This window comes from Ovis aries, chromosome 7, assembly GCF_016772045.2.
Source record: "Ovis aries strain OAR_USU_Benz2616 breed Rambouillet chromosome 7, ARS-UI_Ramb_v3.0, whole genome shotgun sequence".
Lineage (NCBI taxonomy): Eukaryota > Metazoa > Chordata > Mammalia > Artiodactyla > Bovidae > Ovis > Ovis aries.
Genome location: NC_056060.1, coordinates 72,061,697 through 72,086,299, shown reverse-complemented (window position 1 = coordinate 72,086,299; position 24,603 = coordinate 72,061,697). Strand labels below are relative to the sequence as shown.

At 43.3% G+C, this 24,603-nt stretch overlaps 2 protein-coding genes across 2 annotated transcripts in view; one reads left to right on the top strand and one right to left on the bottom strand.

Moving 5' to 3' along the window:
- Positions 1 to 24,603, bottom strand: part of SYT16 (synaptotagmin 16) — a 258,656-nt gene that overhangs the window by 228,404 nt on the left and 5,649 nt on the right. The window lies entirely within an intron of this gene.
- LOC101118878 (guanine nucleotide-binding protein-like 3-like protein) lies at positions 2,302 to 4,205 on the top strand. The gene has a single exon (XM_042252587.2). It carries the CDS (start codon positions 2,681 to 2,683, stop codon positions 4,097 to 4,099), a length of 1,419 nt encoding a protein of 472 aa, XP_042108521.1. The 5' UTR covers positions 2,302 to 2,680; the 3' UTR covers positions 4,100 to 4,205.

The window sequence follows — 24,603 nt, the reverse complement described above, 5'->3', positions numbered from 1 at the left end:
GCGCACACACAGGGTAATAGAGAAACAAATACTTATCATAACGGAAATAGAGTTGCCAAATTTGGGACAGAAACCTCTTGTTGTTTAAGACTGGAGTTTAAATGAAAACAGATACTGAAGACTCTAATTCCATAAAAAATCACAATATCAAAAATAAGAACAAAAACAGCATGGAGTGTGGAAATGGACACAAAGAATGATGCAGAAGCAGTATAGAAGGAAAATAGAGCTAAGTATGAAGAAAACCAAAGGCACGGTTAAATCCTGCCTTAGCTACTTTTGATTAAAGATGCCACATATATTCAGTCAAAAGAAAAATAATTTATAGTTAACCTCAGACATTACAAATTATTTGGTTTGCTTTCATTTTTACAGTAGAGTGGTATAGTGGGTTGAATGGTGATTCCTCAAAAGATATGTCCATAACCCACAGGATCTGTAACTACAATGACCCGACTTTTAAAAAGAGGTCTTTGCAGATATAATTAAAGTGAGATCTCAAATAGGATCATCTTGGATTCTCTCAGTTCAGTGCAGTCATGCAGTCGTGTCCAACTCTTCTTTGCAACCCCATAAACTGCAGCACACCAGGCCTCCCTGTCCATCACCAACTCCCAGAGTTTATCAAACTCATGTCCATCGAGTCAGTGATCCAATCCAGCCATCTCATCCTCTGTCATCTGCTTCTCCTCCTGCCCTCAATCCTTCCCCAGCATCAGGGTCTTTTCAAATGAGTCAGCTCTTCACATCAGGTAGCCAAAGTATTGGAGTTTCAGTTTCAACATCAGTCCTTCCAATGAACACCCAGGACTGGTCTCCTTTAGGATGGACTGGTTGGATCTCCTTGCAGTCCAAGGGACTCTCAATAGTCTTCTCCAACACCACAGTTCAAAAGCATCAATTCTTCAGCGCTTAGCTTTCTTCACAGTCCAACTTTCATTTATGTATTTATCCATACATAAATGACCCTGGAAAAACCATAGCCTTGACTAGATGGACCTTTGTTGGCAAAGCAATGTCTCTGCTTTTTAATATGCTGTCTATGTTGGTCATAACTTTCCTTCCAAGGAGTGAGCGTCTTTTAATTTCATGGCTGCAATCACCATCTGCAGTGATTTTGGAGCCCAAAAAGATAAAGTCTGACACTGTTTCCCCACCTATTTCCCATGAAGTGATGGGACCAGATGCCATGATCTTCATATTCTGAATGTTGAGCTTTAAGCCAGCTTTTTCACTCTCCTCTTTCACTTTCATCAAGAGGCTCTTTAGTTCTTCACTTTCTTCCATAAGGGTGGGGTTATCTGCCTATCTGAGGTTATTGATATTTCTCCCGGCAATCTTGATTCCAGCTTGTGCTTCCTCCAGTCCAGCGTTTCTCATGATGTACTCTGCATATAAGTTAAATAAGCAGGGTGACAATATACAGCCTTGACGTACTCCTTTTCCTATTTGGAACCAGTCTGTTGTTCCATGTCCAGTTCTAACTGTTGCTTCCTGACCTGCATACAGATTTCTCAAGAGGCAGGTTAGGTGGTCTGGTATTCCCATCTCTTTCAGAATTTTCCACAGTTTATTGTGATCCACACAGTCAAAGGCTTTGGCATAGTCAATAAAGCAGAAATAGAAGTTTTTCTGGAACTCTCTTGCTTTTTCCATGATCCAGCAGATGTTGGCAATTTGATCTCTGGTTCCTCTTCCTTTCCTAAATCCAGCTTGAACATCTGGTGATGTTCTCTAGGTGAGCTCTAAATCTAATGACAAGTTTCCTTTCAAGAGACACAAGGGTGAGGAAAGAAATCCATCTGTAAAATCTGTAAAAACAGATTTAAGTCATATAGCCACAAGTCAAGAACACTGGGCACCATCAAAAGCTGGAAGAGGCCAGTAAAGATTCTCCCTAGAACCTTCATAGGAAGCAGAGCCCTGCCAATACCTTAACTTTGGACTTCTGGCCTCCATAACTGTGAGAGGATAAATTTCTGTTGTTCTAAGCACCCGCCAGGTTTGCAGTATTATAGTGGCCACAGGAAACTAAACAAATAGTACACATATGCCATGAAAAAATGCATTATTATCACTTGTAGGGTTTTAAAGTTCGCAATATGAAGTAATAATTGACTACCTTGAAGTAGACTACCTTGAAAATTCCTTGTATTACTCTGAAAGTACTCTCAAAACAAAATAATATGGCTCATTTTGATTTTAATGTTTAAAAGACTTGCTATGTTTTGGCTGAACATCAAGTTGACTTGAGTTTCAAGAACACTTACATTTAAAAACTCCTGTGTCACTTCTTTTCTCAGAGCTCCGCCGGAAGTAGAGGAAACAAAAGCCTGAAGATTTGAATCTACCTGCTTTCAAGTTAGTCATCATGATGAAACTTAGACACAGAAATAAAAAGCCAGGTAAAGTTTCCAAAGGCTGCAAGAAGCCTGCAAAGCAGAATGGGAAGAAAGCAGCCACCAAAGTGGCCTCCTTTCCCCAGTCTGTCCACTCCAATGATCATGCCAGTCGGGAGGCTGAGTTAAAGAAGAAGAGGGTTGGGGAGATGAGGGAGAAGCAGCAGGCTGCCCAGGAACAAGAGAGACACTGACGCAGGACCATTGAAAGCTACAGCCAGGATGTCCTGAGACGCCAAGAGGAGTTTGATCGCAAGGGGGAAGTTTTGCAAGAATTAAATATGTTTCCTCAACTGGATGATGAGGCTACAAGGAAGGCTTATTACAAGGAGTTCCATAAGGTGGTGGAATACTCTGATGTGATTCTGGAAGTCCTGGATTCCAGGGACCCATTGGGTTGCCGCTGCTTCCAAATGGAGGAAACTGTCCTACAGGCAGAAGGGAACAAGAAGCTGGTCCTGGTCTTGAACAAGATTGACCTGGTCCCTAAGGAGGTTGTGGAGAAGTGGCTGGAATACCTTCGGAATGAGCTGCCAACTGTGGCTTTCAAGGCCAGTACCCAGCATCAGGTCAAAAACCTGAATCGCTGCAGTGTGCCAGTGGATCAAGCCTCTGAGTCACTGCTGAAAAGCAAAGCCTGCTTTGGAGCTGAAAACCTCATGAGGGTTCTGGGGAACTACTGCCGCCTTGGTGAAGTGCACACCCATATCCGTGTGGGCATTGTGGGCCTTCCCAATGTTGGGAAGAGCAGCCTGATCAATAGTCTGAAGCACAGCCGTGCGTGTAATGTGGGAGCCATTCCTGGGGTCACCAAGTTCATGCAGGAGGTCTACCTGGACAAGTTCATCAGGCTGCTGGATGCTCTAGGCATCGTCCCAGGACCCAACTCAGAGGTGGGCACTATCCTGCACAATTGCATTCATGTGCAGAAGCTGGCGGACCCTATGACCCCGGTGGAGACCATCCTGCAACGCTGCAACCTGGAGGAGATTTCCAGCTATTATGGTGTCTCTGGGTTTCAGACCACTGAGCACTTTCTGACTGCAGTGGCCCACCGCTTGGGGAAGAAGAAGAAGGGGGGTGTATACAGTCAGGAGCAGGCAGCCAAAGCTGTCCTGGCTGACTGGGTGAGTGGGAAGATCAGCTTCTATACACTTCCACCCTCCACCCACACTCTGCCTACCCATCTCAGTGCTGAGATCGTTAAGGAGATGACTGAGGTCTTTGACATTGAGGATACCGAGCAAGCCAATGAAGACACCATGGAATGCTTGGCCACTGGAGAATCGGATGAGCTGTTGGGTGACATGGACCCGCTCAAAATGGAGATCAAGTGGCTCCATTCTCCGATGGTGAAAATAGCAGATGCCATGGAAAATAAAACCACCGTGTATAAGATTGGAGATCTTACTGGGTATTGCACCAATCCAAACCGTCATCAGGTGGGATGGGCTAAGCACAATGTGGACCTTCACCCTAGGAACAATAGCATGGTGGATGTTTGCCCAGTGGACCGCCGCCCAGTGCTTCAGAGGATCATGGAGACAGACCCCCTGCAGCAGGGCCAGGCTCTGGCATCTGCCCTGAAGAAGAAGAAGAAGATCCAAAAGCGTGCAGACAAACTTGCCAGCAAGCTGTCTAATTCCATGATGTCTGCTCTTGATCTCTCTGGCAATGCTGATGACAGTGCTGGTGACTGATCCTCTGATCTCACCTCCCTCTCCAACTCCAGTTCCAATGGAAATAACAGATGAAATGGTTTGCTTCTCCCTGAAGCACCTGCATATTAAAAGAACCCCTCACCCACTTCCCTTCATTCTCCAGGAAAAAAAAAAAAAAGGTCCCAAGTGTCTAAAGCTGACAAACCCAATACCTTTATTTAACCCCTACTCTGTTTACAAGAGAAATAAAATAATCAGAAGATCAAAAAAAAAAAAAAACCTCCTGTGTCTCTAAGCACTAGATTTTCAATCAGGGAGTGATGCTTACAGCCCAGAAGGCACCATGAAGCCCAGACTACCAAAAGAGCATCCACCAATGCTGCTCAGTTTGGAACAAATGTTCATTGAGAGAAATCTGGAAGCCAAACTATCTGCCTATTAAAACTGTTCTCTTTATTTTAATTCAAATTGCAACGTATATTTGAACTCCAAGAAGTCTTATATACACTTGACTGGGCCCATTTTGATCTAACACAGTGTTTCTTTCATCTTACAGGACTTAAAAATTACCTGAAGTGCTTTTGTTTAAAACCACAGATTTCTCCTCAGAAGAACCTCATTCAATAGGTCTGCACCATGCTGAGAATCTAAATCTCTAACAAGTGGCAAGCAATTTCTCAGATCAGGCAAGTTCACTGATTTAATCCGTGTCATATGCTTGACTCTCCTCAGCTTGGTTTTGTTGTCTTTGAAAAGTATCAAATTAAAGGAACTCTTTACAATATCACTAAGCAGCAAAACTTAGGACATCCAAGTCAAATCTGCATTCAGCTTCGGAGGGAAGAACAGGAAAGGAGGGAAAGGCATGTAAGGAGTAGCCATTCAAGACCAAAGACTGGTCTTGTCCTACATGGGCATCCCACAGCTTTCTCACATGAGGATTGTGAAACAAGGGGACCCACAGTTAAATGTTCACCAAGGTTTTAAAGTCACATAGTGTTAAGTCACTTCAGCCGCATCTGACTCTTGGCAACCCTGTGGACTGTAGCCCTCCAGACCCCTCTGTTCATGGGATTCTCCAGGCAAGAATACTGGAGTGGGTTGCCATTTCCTCCTCCAGGGGATCTTTCCGACCCAGAAATTGAATCCACATCTTTTATGTCTCCTGAACTGGCAGGCCTCTTGAGAAATCTGTATGCAGGTCAGGAAGCAACAGTTAGAACTGGACATGGAACAACAGACTGGTTCCAAATAGGAAAAGGAGTACGTCAAGGCTGTATACTGTCACCCTGCTTATTTAACTTATATGCAGAGTACATCATGAGAAACGCTGGACTGGAAGAAACACAAGCTGGAATGAAGATTGCTGGGAGAAAAAACAATAACCTCAGATATGCAGATGACACCACCCTTATGGCAGAAAGTGAAGAGGAACTAAAGAGCCTCTTGATGAAAGTGAAAGAGGAGAGTGAAAAGTTGGCCTAAAGCTCAACATTCAGAAAACGAAGATCATGGGATCCGGTCCCATCACTTCATGGGAAATAGATGGGGAAACAGTGGAAATAGTGGCAGACTTTATTTTTGGGGGCTCCAAAATCTCTGCAGATGGTGACTGCAGCCATGAAATTAAAAGACACTTACTCCTTGGAAGGAAAGTTATGACCAACCTAGGTAGTATATTCAAAAGCAGAGACATTACTTTACCGACTAAGGTCCGCCTAGTCAAGGCTATGGTTTTCCTGTGGTCATGTATGGATATGAGAGTTGGACTGTGAAGAAGGCTGAGCGCCGAAGAATTGATGCTTTTGAACTGTGGTGTTGGAGAAGACTCTTGAGAGTCCCTTGGACTGCAAGGAGATCCAACCAGTCCATTCTGAAGGAGATCAGCCCTGGGATTTCTTTGGAAGGAATGATGCTAAAGCTGAAGCTCCAGTACTTTGGCCACCTCATGCGAAGAGCTGACTCATTGGAAAAGACTCTGATGCTGGGAGGGATTGTGGACAGGAGGAGAAGGGGACGACAGAGGATGAGATGGTTGGATGGCATCACTGACTCGATGGACATGAGTCTGAGTGAACTCCAGGAGTTGGTGATGGACAGGGAGGCCTGGTGTGCTGCGATTCATGGGGTCACAAAGAGTCGGACACGACTGAGCGACTGAACTGAACTTAACTGAACAGGCAGGCAGGTTCTTTACCACTAGCGCCACCTGGGAAGACCTTTAAAGTTGCAATGTATTTGAAAAAGAAGCTACAAAATCAAAAGTGTATGACTGTGCGCACACCACCACCCCCCCCAACTAAAACAAAAGTAGTCTCTCATAACCTCGGGCTTTGTATGTGATCCTAGAAGCCCTAATGTGGCCTGAATCTCTTTGTAGGAACATGGTCATATGCACATATGACTGAAGTGGCATTTCTAAGAGTGAAAAAAATAGGATATTATGGTAGCCATTCAGCCATCAAGATGGCCCCCGATGACCTCTGCCTCCTAGTATCCACGCTCTTCTGTAGTCTTGCCCCATGTTGCACAGGGTCATATGTATGGCTGATAGAATATGTCACTTCTGAGGCTAGGCCCCAAAGGATACTGTGGCATGCTCTCTTTTGGATAGCATGCTGCGGGGGGAAGGGAGAAGCCAGGTCATGACCAGTCCTACAGAGAGGTGAGGAACTGTGAGTGAGCCTTCATGGAAGTGGATCTCCCAGCCCCTGTCAAGCGTTCAGATGACTGCAGCCCTTGCTGACATTCTAACTGCAGCCTCAGGAGACAGCCTGAGCCAGAGCCACAAAGCTAAGTGACTCCCGGGTTCAACATCACCAACTATGAAATCATGCTTGCTGTTTTAAGTTGTCAACTTGTAGGGTAGTTTGTTCCAAGCCAAAAGATAACTAATGCAGATGTCATTTACAAACGAAGCAAATTTTCACTTGTAATAATCACTCATAAGAACATCATCTATAGTCAACGTACAGATCTCAGTCAGGAAACACAAACAGGTGTTTTACTGAAAATACTCAAAGCAGCTATAACCAAGAATAAAATGGTCAGTATTTAAAAGTCATTTGTATGACGCTTTTGGATTCAAGTTCCCATGAACCAAGTGGCTATTGAGAGAACTGAGCCACTGCTCAACTCTCCTCACCCTTAATGCATGCAGGGCCATTAGTTTTAAGAGCAAAGGGGTGGTAGGCCCATCTTTGCTTCAAACAGACTTTTAGAGCAGAAATTCTGTGTACTAATATCTACTGGGACTTCTTGCACAGGGTAGAGATGATAGGCATTTAAAATACGAATTCACCTCTAAAACGCTTTCTAATGTAATCTAATCCGTAAGATGAGGTGCGATGTATCTCCTTTATCACTGTGTCCTCAGAGCCTCACAGAGTTCCTGGTACAAAATAGGTGGTGAGAACAAACAATGGATGGATTCAAGGACAGGTGGATCACTAGGTGGATGGATACAAGAAAAGACAGACAAACAATACATCCTGAGCTGCTGAGAGTAACTGCTTATTTGTGTAAGTTTGAAATTTTGACATGGGAGCCAGGAGAGAGGGGAAATGAAAACAATTATGCTCTATTGCTTAGGGAGATGGGAGGTGATTTACAAATAGTCACTGCAAGTTATGAAAATAGGAGAAGGAAAAACTTCATGCTATGAAAGCTGAAACGTAGGAAAAGAAATCTTAAATGTCAAGTCAGCAAGACGTTCCTTCTAACCAATATGCTGCAAGCAGTACGCAGTCCTCACAAGAATGATCAGGTAAGGAAACGTATCTGGGGGCCCACTGCTTGCTATTCTACATCCTTTCTACCTTCACCCTTCGCCAAAGTGCCCCCTCCTCTACCCTCACGAACTGGCGGTCTCAAACTCTCTCTCAAAACATATCTTTAATGAAGTGTTTTCCACTTTACTTGTTAAGGTAGCACTAGAAAGGTCATAGATAAACTCCAGTTCTCAGTGGCTTAACACAGGAGAATTTCAATTGCATCAGGAAGTATGAGTGGAGGGGAGATGTTCTAGATAGTTATTTGAATAACAATTTCATTCAGACTGATGAAGACCCTGCTATCATCAACTCTTGACCTCCAAGGAGCCCTGGGTGTGGATGATCAGCCAGCAGGTATTACAAAAGGACAACTACCTGATTACACAGAAGGTTGTCACAGGCAAGCAGCTAATGTCACTTCCATCCACACTCCACCAGCCAGAATTCAGTCACACGGCCCCAGACAGACGCAAAGGGGGTTGGGAAATGTAGTTCCTGCCTGGAAGGCCACTTTCCAGCAACAACACTAGGCTACGAAGTGAAAGCCTGAATCTTCTTAAGATGGTTAACATCCATACTCACAAAACTCATTCACACAAAGGTGTTCGTACTTGACAGCAAACTGAAAGCTAGCAGAAATCAAGACAGATGCTTTGGATGAAATGTCAGGCATCTGAGAAGAGGAGTGGGTTTCTCTCATCACTAATGGTCCTAGGATATAGACTGGTGCTGGCAGGTTGTTGATGAAACAAGAAGAAATGTTTAAGGGAGGGGTTTTCAAAGTGGGTGATAAGTAAATGCATGATACTCTACATTGACCCCAAGCATAACAGAAGCAATTAGATGGCCTTACAAGTCTTAGGCTACCAAAGAAAATGTGGTCATGATTATTCTTTCATCTTCTCTAAGTGAGCTTTAATGATCTCCCTCTTTCAATAATTGCTATGTTTCTAACCTCCCAGCGGTCCCACACATGCAAGTGAATTATGATTAGGAGCTGCTAATTATAGTAATGAGATATAGGAAATGAAAGACAAAGGGAAAATTTATAAATATAATTCATGTGACAAAAGTGGGCCAAGCTCCAGTGGAGGGACCTTCAGAGGCCCAGGGAAAAGAGTACAGTGTGTCAGTGAGCATTCCACCTGTGTACACCCCAGTGCTTCATGTCACATGGATTTTCTTTCTCTGGTAGCTTCTCTTTATCTCAGATCATTACACTGCAGTTCATGCTGCCCAGCTGGTCACTTAAATGGCCACACAGCAAATAGAAAGCATATGTTTCAGTGACAGAGACATACTCCAACTGCGCACTTCTAGAAGGATGCAAGGTGGCTATTTATATTCTTTATCCAGAGTTTAAAAGTAGCTCCACATACTAAACTTTCAAGACTCAAACCAGAAAAAAACCATTACTCAAGGCTCTTCATAATAGTTTGACCTAAACAGGAAGCAATTATTAAGAAACAGAAACCTCAGAACATCATGCAAACTCAAAGACTGACCCTCCCGTGTCTCTGGGGTACAGGGACTCGCAGATTTGCCTTTAACCTTCATACTGAACTGCTGACAAGTGATCCCAAGAAAGAAGCTGCACCCTCCCTTTGTGACTTGCTGTGCAGTGAGGCAGCTGAGCCCACATCCAAGGAAAGAAGTCCAGGGGAAAAGCAAAGAAGTGAAGGAAACAAGGCAAATTTTGCCCTCCTTTAGGATGACGGTCCTAAATCAGGACCCAAATGAGGTATAACTGGGAACATCCACGGTCCAAAACTCCCTGGGAGACCCTGGGAGAAGCCAGGGATGGGCAGTTTCAGTGCAACCAGGCAATTATCAATTAATGCCAGGTAGTGAACAGCAATTGAGCTAAACATCCAATTCGGGCAGCACACAAGAGCAAAACTAGGTTCCAGTCTCCTATGCTTTGGGAGTTTTCAGGAGTAGACTGAAAATCAAAATCAAATTTATCAGGGCTTATTGGCAAAATTTCCCTCCTTGTGGCACCCTTGAAGGACAGGAAGGACCCACCAAGACTTCAGTTCATTTCAGTCGCTCAGTCATGTCTGATTCTTTGCGACCCCATGAATCGCAGCACACCAGGCCTCCCTATCTATCACCAACTGCCAGAATCTACCCAAACCCATGTCCATCGAGTCAGTGATGCCATCCAACCATCTCATCCTCTGTTGTCCCCTTCTTCTCCTGCCCTCAATCCTTCCCAGCATCAGGGTCTTTTCAAATGAGTCAGCTCTTCGCATCTGGTGGCCAAAGTATTGGAGCTTCAGCTTCAACATCAGTCCTTCCAATGAAAACCCAGGACTGATCTCCTTTAGGATGGACTGGCTGGATCTCCTTGCAGTCCAAGGGACTCTCAAGAGTCTTTTCCAACACCACAGTTCAAAAGCACCAATTCTTCGGCACTCAGTTTTCTTTTAGTCCAACTCTCAAGTCCATACATGACCACTGGAAAACCATAGTCTTGACTAGACGGACCAAGACTTCAGGAGGATGCCAATTTATGGACAAACAAACACAAGTTCTAATGCCATTAGCACCCCGGCAGCGGTTACCTTTATACCAGCCTCCTACCCTCTGGTGAAGGACAGGGAAGCCTGGCGTGCTGCAATCCATGGGGTCTCAAAAGAGTCAGACGTGACTGAGCAACTGAACAACAAAAAAAAAACGCTCGGGCTAGCAGCTTGGAAGGATCAGCTTTACTTGCAAATGCTTGTGAATGCAACAAAACAACTTCGGAAAAGACCTGGCCGGGGTAAAGACAGCAGAGTGTTTCTAAAATTATCTATAGTTTATTTCCTATCAGTTTGATCCACTCATTCAATAGTTTCCATCCAACTAAAAATGTATGAATGTTTAGTAAATATTTACTTAGCACCTACTCTAAGTCAGGAATGTTCTGAGCATTAAGGATATGTTAGTCACCAAGCAGGCAAAGTCGCTGCTCTCGTAGGATTTCTATGAGAGCAAGAAGAAATCTGAGTTCACCCCCACTTCATTCATAACCTAATGAAGGATGCATAACTCCTCTCCTACCTTCCCACAATTATCTCATGAACAAGGATAAACACATACTGAACACTTCATAGGAGCCTGCTATGGGACAGAGCAGGCGGAGAAGGCCGCATATTCACAAAAAGTTAAGAAAAGCCAGATGCTAAGGATTTAATTGTGTCCCCACTCCAAAAAAAGACATGCTGGTGTCCCAACCCCCATTTCTTCAAAACGTGATTGTATTTGGAATCATGGTTATTGTAAACATAAACAGTAAAGATGTGGCCATACTCGGGTAGAGAGGACTATTTTTTTAAATTCTTACTGGACTACAGTTGCTTAACAATGCTGTGTTAGTTTCTACTGCGCAGCAAAATGAATCAGCTATTCATATACATGTATCCTCCACTTTGAGGATTTCCCTCCCGTTTAGGTCACCACAGAGCACTGAGTAGAGTTCCCTGAGCTACCCAGTAGGCTTTCATTAATTAGCTGTTTTATGCATAGTCGTGTATATATGTCAGTCTCAATCTCCCCGTTCATACCCCCTCCCCCCTCTTGTTTGTTCTCTACATCTGTGTCTCTGTTTCTGTCTTGCAAATATGATCATCTATACCACTTTTCAGATGGTGCTGGTGGTAAAGAACACACCTGCCAATGCAGGAGACATGAGACATAGGTCCAACTCGTGGGTCAGGGAAGATCCCCTAGAGGAAGGAACGGCAACCCACTCCAGTATTTTTGCCTGGAGAATCCCATGAAAAAAGGAGCCTGGCAGCCTACAGTCCATAGGGTCACAAAGAGGAGGACTCGACCGAAGCAACTTAGCACGCAGCATGCATACCATTTTTCTAGATTCCACATACATGAGTTAATATACAACGTTTGTTTTTCTCTTTCTGACTTACTTCTCTCTGACTGTTTCTAGGTCCATCAGAGTAGAATGGACTCTTAATTCAACATGATTGGTGTCCTTATAGGAGAACAGCCATGTGAGCAAGAGCTGGGGAAAATGCCCTATGACTACAAAGGCAGAGATTGGAGTTAAACAACCACAAGACAAGGCATACAAAAAATTGCCAGCAAATCACCAGAAGCTAGGTTTCAGAGAGAGGGCATATGGCCCTGTGACACCTTATTTCAGACTTCTAGCCTCCAGAACTGCAAAACGGTAAACTTCTGTTGTCCTAATCCATCCCATTTGTGATTATTTGCCACCAAAGAAAATAAGTCCACCAGGTAAGATAGCTAAGAAAAAACTATGATGGAAAACAGAGAAGGAAATAACTTCACGGTACCTGTGGTGACTGGGTAGGCTTCCCGCAGGAGATGCTATTTGCTCAGTGTCTTAGAATAGAAATATTTCTTTGATCAGACATGTAGGGGAATTCAAGACACAATGGTCCTTCAAGGCTGTGCCAGGGATGAAAAAATATGGCCTGTTGAGCACTGCCAAATTATAAGCACATAGCATGTGCCCAGTCCTCTCCTAAGCCATATGCAGGGATGCATGGAGCTAGAAGATTACAGGCAAGAGTGTACATGATGATGCCGCCACTGGAAAGCATCTGTTAGTCGCTCAGTCGTGTCTGACTCCTTGCAGCTCCACAGACTGCAGCCCTCCAGGGTCCTCTGTCCACAGAATTCTCCAGGCAAGAATACTGGAGTGGGTTGCCACTTTCTTCTCCAGGGGATCTTCCTGACCCAGGGATTGAACCCAGTCTCCTGTATCACAGGCACATTCTTTACCATCTAAGCTACCAGGGTTTGGGTAAAGTTAGATCCAAATTATGTTGGCATAGTAGGTAACAGGAAAATTTTAATTATAAGCAGATGAACAATATAATCAAGTATAATTTTTGGTAAGATATCTTTGGCAACAGGGTACTGAATATACTTGAGAAATGAGGACCAGTTAACACACCACTCAAGCAGATCATGAAGGAGTCAAGGAAAGCAGGTGTGATATTGTGATATAATAAGAAATACACATTTGGTCCTTGTTCCAGTTCCTGGCAAAGAGCTTCTAAAGCACTTGGAAATTTCCTGAGTAACTGGGGCGAGGAGAATGTCTTTTGTTATTCATAATTAGTCCCTTTCAACCACACCTGAGTTTATGTTAATATGGGGCCTCTGGGAGAATAAGGGCTGATATCAAAGTGGGAATAGAGGGGGAAATGCAGAAATATGAAGAGGTAGAACAGACGTCTGATGGGTGTGGAGGGTGTAGGAGGCAGGAGAAAAAAAAAAAAAAAGGCAGGACTAGTTAAGGGCACAAACTCTGCTGCTACAATGCAGAGTTCCAATTCTGTCCCAGCTGTTTGACCTTGGACAAGTTAACCTAACTTCCCTCGCAGTGTCATCACCTGTAACCCAGAGACACTAGCCGCATAAGGTCCTTGGAGGGTGTAATGGCTTTTCCTGTAGACAGTGCCTAGGAAAATGCTGAGGACACAGTCAGTGCTCTGTCCAAATTCTCTATAGCAGCAGCAACATGTACTCAGGGAATTCCTGGGCCAGGAAAATGAGGATTATAAGAACACCTCTGAAAACAAATAGTTTGGGACTTCCCCGGTGACCCAGTAGTTAAGAGTCTGCCTTCCAGCAGGAGGCATGGGTTCGATCCCTAGTCAGGGAACTAAGATCCCACATGTCACAGAACAACCAAGCCCATAGGCCACAGCTACAGAGCCCATGCACTCTGGAGTCCCAGGGCCACAACTGCAGAGAAGGCCGCATGCCACAACTAGGACCCACACAGTCATAAATATCTAAGTAGATCTATAAAACGAAAGGCTTTATGAGAGCATACAAGAGGAAGCCATCAGTTCCTGGTGAAGAGAAGTCGATATGAGAGTAGATGAGGCAAAGATACCTAGGTCAGAAAGGGAAAGTTAGATGGGAGTAAACTGAGGGTGTGAGAAGGTGTTAGGGTCCTGGGGAACTGCCACCACAGGCATGTCCAGAAACAAGACAGCAAGATTATAAAAGGCTTTTAAGACCTATACCAAGGTCTTGCAACCTATACCAAGGTCAACGAGAGTTTCAGGAAGTTGAGCCTTCCAACCAAGGTGCTCAGGGGTTGCCCAGCACCCACTCCACCTTCTGATGGTCAAGTAAAAAGTTCAGCCAGTCAGTTGTGTCTGACTCTTTGCAACCCATAGACTGTAGCATGCCAGGCTTCCCTGTCCTTCACTATCTCCTGGAGTTTGCTCAAACTTATTTCCACTGAGCTGATGATGTCATCCAATCATCTCATCTGGTAACTTACCACCTGTTTCCTTGAGGAATTACTGCTTCTCCTTTAGATTAGTCTTTTTTTTTTTTTTAATTTTTTTTTATTTTTTAGTTTTTTATTTTTTAAATTTTAAAATCTTTAATTCTTACATGCATTCCCAAACATGAACCCCCTCCCACCTCCCTCCCCATAACATCTTTCTGGGTCGTCCCCATGCACCAGCCCCAAGCATGCTGCATCCTAGTCTTTAGGCTTAAATCAAGATGCATTGCCTTCAGCTGGGCAGGAGGTGGGTACCAAGTCCAGGCCAGACAGATGCCCCTCTTCTGGGATGGAATTGAGAGGGGAGTGATGAAAAGACTAAGTAAGGCTGGAGTTCACCAGTGGTGGTGCTGGGAGCAATTCCTGCTTCAATATCTTCAGTGCTACCTGCTTCCTGCCCTTTCTGAGTCCCTCTTTCTATCCTGTGAGCTCTCTACATTGTTCCAATTAATTCTCTTTTATTAACCAGAGCCAGTGTCTGTGGCTAACCACTAAAATTTCCTACAACTTCAACAAATGGGCCTCCATGACCATTTGTTTTCAGAATAGAGGTGCCAACAAGAAAACAGCAGAAAGGTGGAGGACCCCTCCCATTGCCTGGCAACCAGAAATCCCTATGTGCGTCTGCCAAAGGTAGGATGCTGTAACTGACTTTCTTCTTTCCTTAGAGAAACCTGGGCCTTGTTGTCTATCCTGTATTCGACAGTGTGTGTGAGATGTGACATCAGAAGTTATAATATGACCTAGATTCCCTACCTACATCAACCATTTCATTAATCCTTTTTTCAGTTTTTGGACAACAAGAAATGGGTGCGGTTTCCACAAACAAGTCCTTCTGAACACAGTTCCACCCTCAGAGAGCCACTGACTGATTTCCTTCATCAGCACCTCATTGATGTTAACAATAAAGGAACACTCTTGGATCAGATGAACCCATCTCTTTCCACTGAGCCCAATTGTTCCCCAGGGCTTTGTTCAGCGAGGATCAGGTTCCTAACCAACAGCCCTCTGGCACTGTCTAAGGCAGAGACCATTCTAAAATCAAATCCCTATTTTCACCAGAATCAGTGTTCTGATTCTTTCAGGTTCCCTCTCTATGGGCATGGTTGCAATACTCTTGTTGCTACATCTGAGATTAGACATTCTTTCCGTTACTGATGCTTTGTACCTTTCCAATTTATTCACTCAACCAGTCCATACCGAGTCCTTTCCATGTGTTAGAACCAAACGGAGGCAGATTGCTCCATCCCTGGAGGGAAGTGAATGTTACTCATCTTGTATCCCATGCTTAGCTGAGCAGCTGGCACATGACAAGAGGCCCAGGAAGGGTTCCTTGTCAAAAGAAAAGTTTGCTTCACTAACAGCTACATGCAAAGTAGATTTCAGTGGCCTGCCATAAGGTCCCATCTGACCCTCAGCTATTAGGAGATGTGGAGCAGGTGGGACTCCAGAGTCATTACTGGTTGACCCAAATCTTAGCTCCTTCCCTTCTGACTATGTGACCTCAGGCTAACAAATGTACTTTTTTTAAGATTTTTTTTTAATGTGGACCATTTTTGAAGTCTTTTATTAAATTTGTTACAATATTGTTCCTGTTTTATGTTTGGCTCCAAGGTATGCGGAATCTTAGCTCCCTGGCCAGGGATGGAACCCACACCTTCTGCATTTCAAGGCAAAGTCTTAATTACTGGAAGTCCCACAAATGTACTCTTGAAAACCTTAGTCACCCCTAGAATGAGATTAGTAACACAAGCCTCAAAAAAATCATTAAAGAAATTAAATGAGAAAAGGCATAAAAACCATTTCATAGAATACCTGGCACGTCATATTTAATAAATGTGACTATATCTAGTACAAATTTTATAATCACAAATTCTGATATGTAATAAATATAACTTCATTTCCTATAACTCACTTTAATTTCTCATTTGGGGCTTCTGTTCTGTCCTTTATGAAAAATAAGCTCAGTTAAACAGAAAAATGTTCTCTTCGTCCCTCTCCTCTCTGCAGTCATACCTGAGATCCAGCCAGGGCCAGCTTTGCATTGGGGGGAAATGGGGCATGAGCACTCCTTCTCAGGATGTAACTCATCTCATCCAGTCCTTAACACAGGCAATGAGTGGCGGTAGTTTCTTGAATAGCTCTCTGGAGCTCAGGACCCACTGAGATGCTGGTGCACCATGGGCAGAGAATACCCACGTCCTGTCTTACCAATACACACACCCCTGTGCTATCCGTCTCAGGTCTTGGACATACACGAGCACTTGGTGTCTGTACCATAGGGACTTTCGGATGCCCTGCAGTCCTGCTGAGCATCTGCAGAGATCTCCAAGCCTAGATGCACCTAGCAACCAGTTCCATGATATGACAGTACCATGAGGACAACCAGAATTCCTCCATGAGATCAGTCAACTCCCTGAATCAACTCAGCTTGAGGAGGGGAGCAAAAGAACAGGCACAGAGAGCGGTAAGAGGAGGGAAGAAGAAGGTTGAGAGAGAGGAGTGAAAGAAGGGGAGAGGGAGAGGAGAGACAGGAAAGGGCGGAGAACAGAGAAGGTGCAGAGGAGAGGAGATAAAAAGAGAAGAGAAAAGCACAGAGAGCAGATAAAGAGGTCTTTCTCACTTCTTCTCTCCCTCTCTTCTCTCTTCCTGGCCAAAAAAAAGTCTTTCTACTCAAGGAGAAACACTGGGAGGGGTGAGAGAGGGAGAATGTCAGGGAGGAACTCAATTAGGATTGTTCTGACTCATCACACTGACTTCCCTAATCCTGGTTTCATGCTTCTATTTTGCATTTAGAAGCTAAGAGTTGCTCCATTTTCTGCAATTTGCTTCTGACAACTCCTCTGGGGTAAACAGTGGTTGGGAATAGTTAGGGCAAGAAAGAAAAGAAAAAAAGAGCTTCAACCAGTCATTAACCTCTGACATCATTAAGATGAATGCACCATAAAAATCGGACTTGAGTGGAGATGTAGGAACGCTCTCTGATTTGAATGTCTCTAGGAAAAGAGCCGCCAGGGCGGTAGGTGCAGTCCCACAAGAGGCCGAGTCCCATGACTGTTGAGCCTGCTAGGTTCTAGGAGAGAACACCCCAGAGCCCTAGGGCACAGGGGTTCCGGATGGGAAGACTAGCTCTGGCCCAGTCTCTTATCCAAGTGTGCCCATGGGTTTCAAATGGCTTTTATTCTCCCTTTCTCTTCCAGAGGGCTCCCGTCTGCCTCCTTTATCTAGTCAACACTGGCACCTCGTTAGTAACTCCTTGACTCGGGGAGCAATCAGCTGCTTGACTCTTGTGCTGTGTGCTCGATCCCTCAATCACATATTCTGGGACTGCTTGCTGCTCTTTTTCATCTACAGATGGCTTCATAAAAGCCATTCTCCTTATTCTGAAAAAAGTCCAAGTGGTAGCTGGATATTCATTTAAGATGCAAATCAGGTTATGCAGGTGGCGTAAAATAACAGCAGGCTCTAAGAAGCACGGATGAGGGGTGGAACTGACACAAACACCATGATGAAAGCACAACTTCTCCCACCTGCTTTCCTTAAGATCAGCACCTCTGCAGGGGCTGATTGCTCTTACCTGTAGACTGTAAACAGAGGATGCTGAACAGAAGGCTATCCCTAAATCTCTCTTCATGTTCATCCACATCTTAGACCAGAGGTCAGCACACTTTTCCCATAAAGGGTCAAATACTAGGTATTTTTGGTTTTGCAGGTCTTCTAGTCTCTGCTGAAATTACTTGATCCCGCCAACATAGTGCAAAAGCAGCCCCAGACAATGCGCAATAGAATGAGTATGGCTGTGTGCCAATAAAACTTTATTTATAGACATTGAAATTTGAATTTCCATAATGCTCACATATCACATACTTTTCTTTTGATTTTTTTTTTTCTATTTGAAACTGTAAAAACTATTCTTATGTTCTCAAGGCGTATAAAGCAGGCATTGGGCTGCATTCAGCCCACAGGGCGTACTTTGTTACCCTCAGACTTAGATCATCATAATCTATAGGGTAAATCTTAATTCTGACCAACAACTAACTCTAGTCCCAAGTAATATAAGAAAACTTATTAATTCATCTCTTTTTGAGTATATGATACAGGAGAAGGGGCTATAGTTTATATAGTTCTTTAGAAATAATGCAAAATTATAAGATGCCCATAAACTTCATAAAACAATTTTCAAGTACGAAGTCTATATTAGAAACTCATTTATTCATTGAAAGTGTGACAGAGTTCCTCACTGGCAGTATTTTATTGGCCTATGTTGAACAGACTTGTATTCAGTCAAAGAAATTGTATTTCTTTGTGTTTAGTCTATAGTCCAGAAATTTCATGTGTGCATTCTAGCCTTAGCACTACCACCTACCTTCAGTTTGAATTGGTGAGTTGTCCATACCCAGAAGTTTTGTTACACAACAACTGTTAAGGCACACGTTGCTCATAGTTAACAATGCACTTGACCCCTCACTGGACACTTCCACGCTATGATTTCAGCAGTATTGCTCAAGGACCTCCCAATAGCCTTTCCACTCATACAATAATTTTTTTAAAAGAAAAAGCTTTTCCCTGCTCCACAGTTGGATTTCTTTAATGAATGATGAGTTTTGATTTGAAGAATTGCGGAAGAAAAAAAAAGAATAAAATTTTAGAGGTGCATATTTGGGGGGCAGGGGTAGGAATAGAGAGATGAAGTAGGAAACTAAAGAACCTCCCTTAAGTTTGGGGAGCCCAGGACAAGGAGCTTTGGTCCTCATTTCCTACAGCCCAGGGAGCCTATTGGCTTTTCAGGAAGTCCTCTGGTCCAGTTTGGTCCCCAAAAGTGTGGAAACAAGAATCATGAGCTCAGCTTCATGAAACATGAGACCAGAGAACATCTGACAATTTCTCCCTGGTGTCTGTGCATCCCATCTCCCACCTCCATCAGGCCCAAAAATGGTTCAGAAGAGATCAGCCCAGACCTCAGAGATGTGTCAGGACAGAGGTGAAAGAGCAAAGTGCAACAAAGACAAGGTAGCCCCATGCAGACAGAAGACAATTATGGACCACATGGCCCGACCCTCCGTGATGGTTAGCTTGCCCTCTGAGAAAAAGTGGAATTTTTCAAATAACTATTTACCTAAAATCCAATAGAGAATAAATTTACCTTAACAAGATTAGATTTTTATTTTATCTAAGTTAATTAGATTAGAAATTTACCTTGACAAGATTAGATATTTTCTTCAATTAAGAGAAATACAGGCTCAAAATGTAAATTAAGAGTAGAAATAATATAGTAGTAAGTAACAGTAGTACAGTGGTAATAATAGTAGTGATAACAGCAGTATACAGTAGTAGCAGTCATAGCGTAATAGCAGCAGTAACACATCAGCAGTAGCAGTAATATCCCAGTAGTGGGCAGCAGTGGTGGCACCAAAGAGCAGCTAACATTTGAGTACTTTCTATTTGCCAGGACTTGTTTTCAGTATTTTACATAAAAGTGCTCATTTAATCCTTATAACAATCCTACAAATAGGTATTTATCTCATTTTAAAGAAGAAAAAACAGAGACACAAGAAAATAGCTAGTGGGAAGCTGCTATATAACATACAGAGCCCAGCCTGGCACTCTCTGATGACCTAGAGGGGTGCGATAGGAGAGGGGAGGGAGGTTCAAGAGTGAGGGGAGATAGATATATATAGATATAGATATAGATATATAATTATGGCTGATGCACATAGTTGTACAGCAGAAACCAACACAACATTGTAAAGCAATTATCTTCCAATTAAAAAATCAAGAAGGAAAAGAAAAAGACAAAAGCTTGAACACAGAAAGATTCGATGAACATTTGTTCAGCGGGTGAATGGGTTCACTAATGAACTCAAATATGAAGAGAAAGTGGCTGCCGCATAAAGTCAGAAGGAAGTGGCCATCCCAAAGTCACTGAGGAAGCTTTTCAGTGCTCTCAGTTGAGACACCAAAGTTAGAAGAGGAATCTTTCAAAAAACAACAATCAGTAAGATGACAGAGAGAATGCTGGGTAACCAAGACAGGGTAACACGTTATCAGCTCACCTTTCCTCTCTTAAAATTTCCTCCACCCTGTCACACCAATTCACAACAGATTCCTTAATTTTTCCTCTGCAAGCGAGGGTGCTCTGTCGCTAAGTCCTGTCGGGACTCTTGCGACCCCCTGGACTACAGCCTGCCAGGCTCCTCTGTCCGTGGTATTTCCCAGACAAGAATACTGCAGTGGGTTGCCATTTCCTTCCCCATGGGATCTTCCCAACCCAGAGATCAAACTCGCGTCTCCAGCACTGCAGGCAGATCCTTTACCACTGAGCCACCTGGGAGTCCTATTTTTCCTCTAAAATAAGGTTATTAGCTGTATAAACTTCCAAAATGAAGTTTCTAGAGCCAGTTTTTCCTGCTATTCTGCCAGCAGTGGGCAAGCCCGAAGAGGAGGGAGGTGGTAAAAAGAAAGTATTATTAGGACCAGAGGAGCCAAATAATTGAAAGATTATTGGAGTCCAGAGCTACTCCTGGTCCAGACACTGCCCCCACTAAGCCACAGCCCCATCTGTTTAGTGATTTAGTACCCCAATCTGTGGCTGGTTTCTCTCCATGCAGAAGTCCTCAGTGATATATATGTACTTTAAACTTAATGTGATTTTAAGTCTTTTAAAATCCGTAGTTTCCTACTCAGCCACAGGACTGGTCTGCATTCCTAGTTAGGGAAGGAACTAAGGGATTCTTGGGCGTACACAGAATCTGGTCTCCCTCTCTCCGAGAGCAGACAACACGGGCCCTGGCTCATCACGCCACCTAGCGGCAGGCACATTCTCCCGTGAGCCTCCCTCAGTCTGAAATGAGGGTGCCCAGCCATCAGTTAAATTATCCCATCTCACAGCCTATGCATTTCAATAATCTACCATCTGTTCACCTTCTGCGTGGGAGTTCAATCATCTTTTTGGCAGCGGGATTATTCTACAGCAATTACCTATGTCTTTATCACCTCTCATTGAGCTGCAGCAGCGTCTCTGTAAAACCGACAGGTTTTCAACCACTGTTTGCAGGTAGGACAGTCTCTCGCGTTAGAGCCCAGAAGAATATCTATGCTTAACTGGAAAGGGGATCTACAGTCTAATGAAGTGAGTGGGCTTCCCTTTGAGCGGAGGAACAGAATCACAGGGCCTTCATTTCATGCATGTTCAAGTGTCAGAACTAGAAAAAGGGAAAGGCTACACTGGAGAGAGGAGCCTCATGCTGAGAGACGCAATCAAGAGACGTAGGCCTCTCCTCCAGCTCTGCCACCAGCCCCCGTGAGACTGTGTGCAGTCAGCTCTCTCTGGGCCTCAGTTTCCTCTTCTTTAAAATGAGGAAGAATGGGTGACCCCTGCACTGTCCTTTAGTGACCCTAGAGCTCTGAAACCATAGGATCCTCATGGATGGAGACTTGGAGTGTACACTGCAGCCCACGCCCACAGGCACCAAGGACTTGCTGAGTTGCTAAGTAAAACCACAGCTAGAAAAAGAAAACATCACAAGCAACAAGGGTGATCTGAATGTGTTTTTTTTAATTTAGATATATCAGACATACACTTCATATTAGTATCAGGTGAATGCTTTTTAAATTTGGATTATCATTAATGATATATTCTTACACAAAACAGGCATATATATTTCACTGTGCTTCACTTTACTGCACCTCACAGATACCGCAGTTTGTACAAACTGAAGGTTTGCAGAAACTCTGTCAGGCAAGTCTGTCAGCACAATTTTTTCAACAACATTTGCTCACTTGGTATTTCTGTGCCACACGGTGGTAATTCTCGCAATATTCCAAACTTTTTCATTATGATTATATTGGTTATGGTGACTGGTGATCAGTGATCTTTGATGTTATCAATACTGTTATAAAATTATTAGGACTCAAATGATGCTTAGCTTTTCTAGCAATAAAAGTTTTTATAATTTTATTTATTTTTGACTGTGCTTTGTCTTCATCGCCATTCCGGCTTTTCTCTAGTTGCAGCGAGTAGAGGCTACTCTCTAGTTGCGGTACACAGAGCTCTCACTGCTGGCTTCTCTAGTTGCCGAGTACACACTCTAGGGCAATGCAGGCTTCAGCAGTTGCAGCTCCCAGGCTTAGAGTATGGGCTCAATAGTTATGGCACATGAGCTCAGTTGCTCTGCTGCATGTGGAATCTTCCCAGACCAGGGACTGGATTCTTTATCACTGGACCACCAGGGAAGTCTTAGTAATACATTCTTAATGAAGGTATCTACATTGTGTTTTTAGAAATAATGCTGCTGTACACTTAATAGACATCCTTGTTCCTCTTAATCCAAGGTAGAGCAGAGCCCCGCCTCTTCCTGATCTGTCTCCACTTGTCAAAGGGTATGGTCATTCCCCAATGGCTGGCCTGAGTTGTATGATCTCAGGGACTGCAAACCCCTGCTTCTCTGCAGTGACTGCCAGAACCTCCCCCTGGACCTCCTACTGTGAATATGATTCTACGCCTTCTATGCCACCAGCCAAAACCAAATGTGAAAGTGGATGACACGATGTGACGTTACAGAGAGAGCTATCAGATTTATCCCCATTGTTGTAGCTTTTCAGGGGAAAAAAAAAAGGGTAGAAATAAGATCTTTCTCTCTCTCTCTCTATTAAGACACCATGAAACATTGATTCCATTTTTTTAATTTCCAAATACCTGCTTGCTTTGCCAAGTGTTGGGTGACCATTTATAAAGATTTACCTGGCTATATGTGCAAGGATTCATCCATCCACAGACATGAATGCCAGGCTGAATTTACCTTCAGTGTCCCCGGAAAGACCAAGAAAGAACTTTTGGCCATTCGCCCGTAACTTCAATCATAATAGTGACACTAGTAATGGCCGTCACTATCTGCCACACATTTTACGTAAATAAATTTGATTATTACAGAAACACTTTGTGGGAGGTACTCTTATCTTCCTCCATTTTATAGATACAGAAACTAAGGCAAAGATTACGTTAGTCACCCAAAGTTGCACGACCCACTGAGTTAAGATTTGAATTCAGATCTCTGGTTCAAGGGCCCATGGTGTTAAGCATTTCACTCTACTACTTTCTCGTGCCCATTTAAAATAAGGTATTTTGTTACACAATATTAGACAGGTAATGCATTGCTAGTGACACTGTCTGAAACAACAGGACCTAAGAAGAAAAGAAAGCTGGGTGTGACTTAACCAAAGAAATCAGTAGAGATCATTTTTGGCTCAGATCTTTCATGGGAGAAATCATTCCATTATGTTTATGGCCCTGTGTCAAAAGAGGACAGTTTGACTTTATTTCCTGGAGTCCTCTGGTTTTTAGTGAGTCCCAAGTGAGAAATCTGCTGGAGACTTTTCAGTGTTGCACAAAGCTGCCAATCACATTTACTGCCTTTCTGCCCTACCAACAGTGGGAAGAATGATGTCATCCCCATCCACATAACAGATCTTGACAATGAGTGAGCAAAGCTTCCTGCACTCCAGAAAAGCAATTATTTTCTGGGGGGGAAAAAAACCCAGTCAACTTCTGAGGCATAATGAACCCACCTATTAATCTTGTCCGGCTACTCTTGCTAATTCTGGAAACAGAGACATAGTCACGCCGTATTGCTCTCACATTTTAAAACCATGCACATCATCAAAAACAAAGGACTTTTCAACTTTGCCCTTTGATTGATTGTGCTTTTCCGCAAGCAACTGCTTAGACACCAACTGATGGAGAAGAGAAGCTGTTTAATATCACTTCTGTTCTGGCTTTTGCTGCAGGTAACTGGTTATCACTGAAATAACACAGGGTCCTTTAGTAATTACAAAATGCACTTCATTAACTAGTTGAAAATCTACATCTAACCAAGTAAAGAAAGCAATAATAAATTGACTTTGGATCACTAAGAATTCTTAATATTAACACAGGGAGCCAGGGTAGGTCTCTTTTACTATTTTTACAACAGTTGTTGACAAATGAATAGCCACGTAGTGCTTCAACCCCAGATAACTAGTTTTGCTTATACATTTCTTTCTAATGAGGAATGAAATCTGCCCTCTGTTACTAAGAGGTTGCAGAACTCAATTTGAAGAAAAGGTAGGTGCAGAAAAAGAAAAGGATCTGAAGGATCAACGGTTGCAGAAGATATAGAAGCTGAACAAAAATTCAAGGGGGTTTTCAAGATTTGGAAAAATACTGCAACTGGAATCAAATATAAATGACTTGGTAAGTACAGTCCTGAACTACTTTGCTTACCCCATGTTAATTCTATTTCTGTATTTCGGAGGACAGAACAAGACACAATGTCTGCCATATGAGGATGATGTAACTAGTCATATTTTTTAAAGGGCCATGTAGAGAACCAACTGAAGGGGAGAAATACCAGAGTTTAGAACAGTTTAGAACAGAAACAGTTCAGAAATTGTTGCACTAATTCAACAAAGTGGCATCTGGCAGGATGAAAATGGAAACAAAAGTCAGT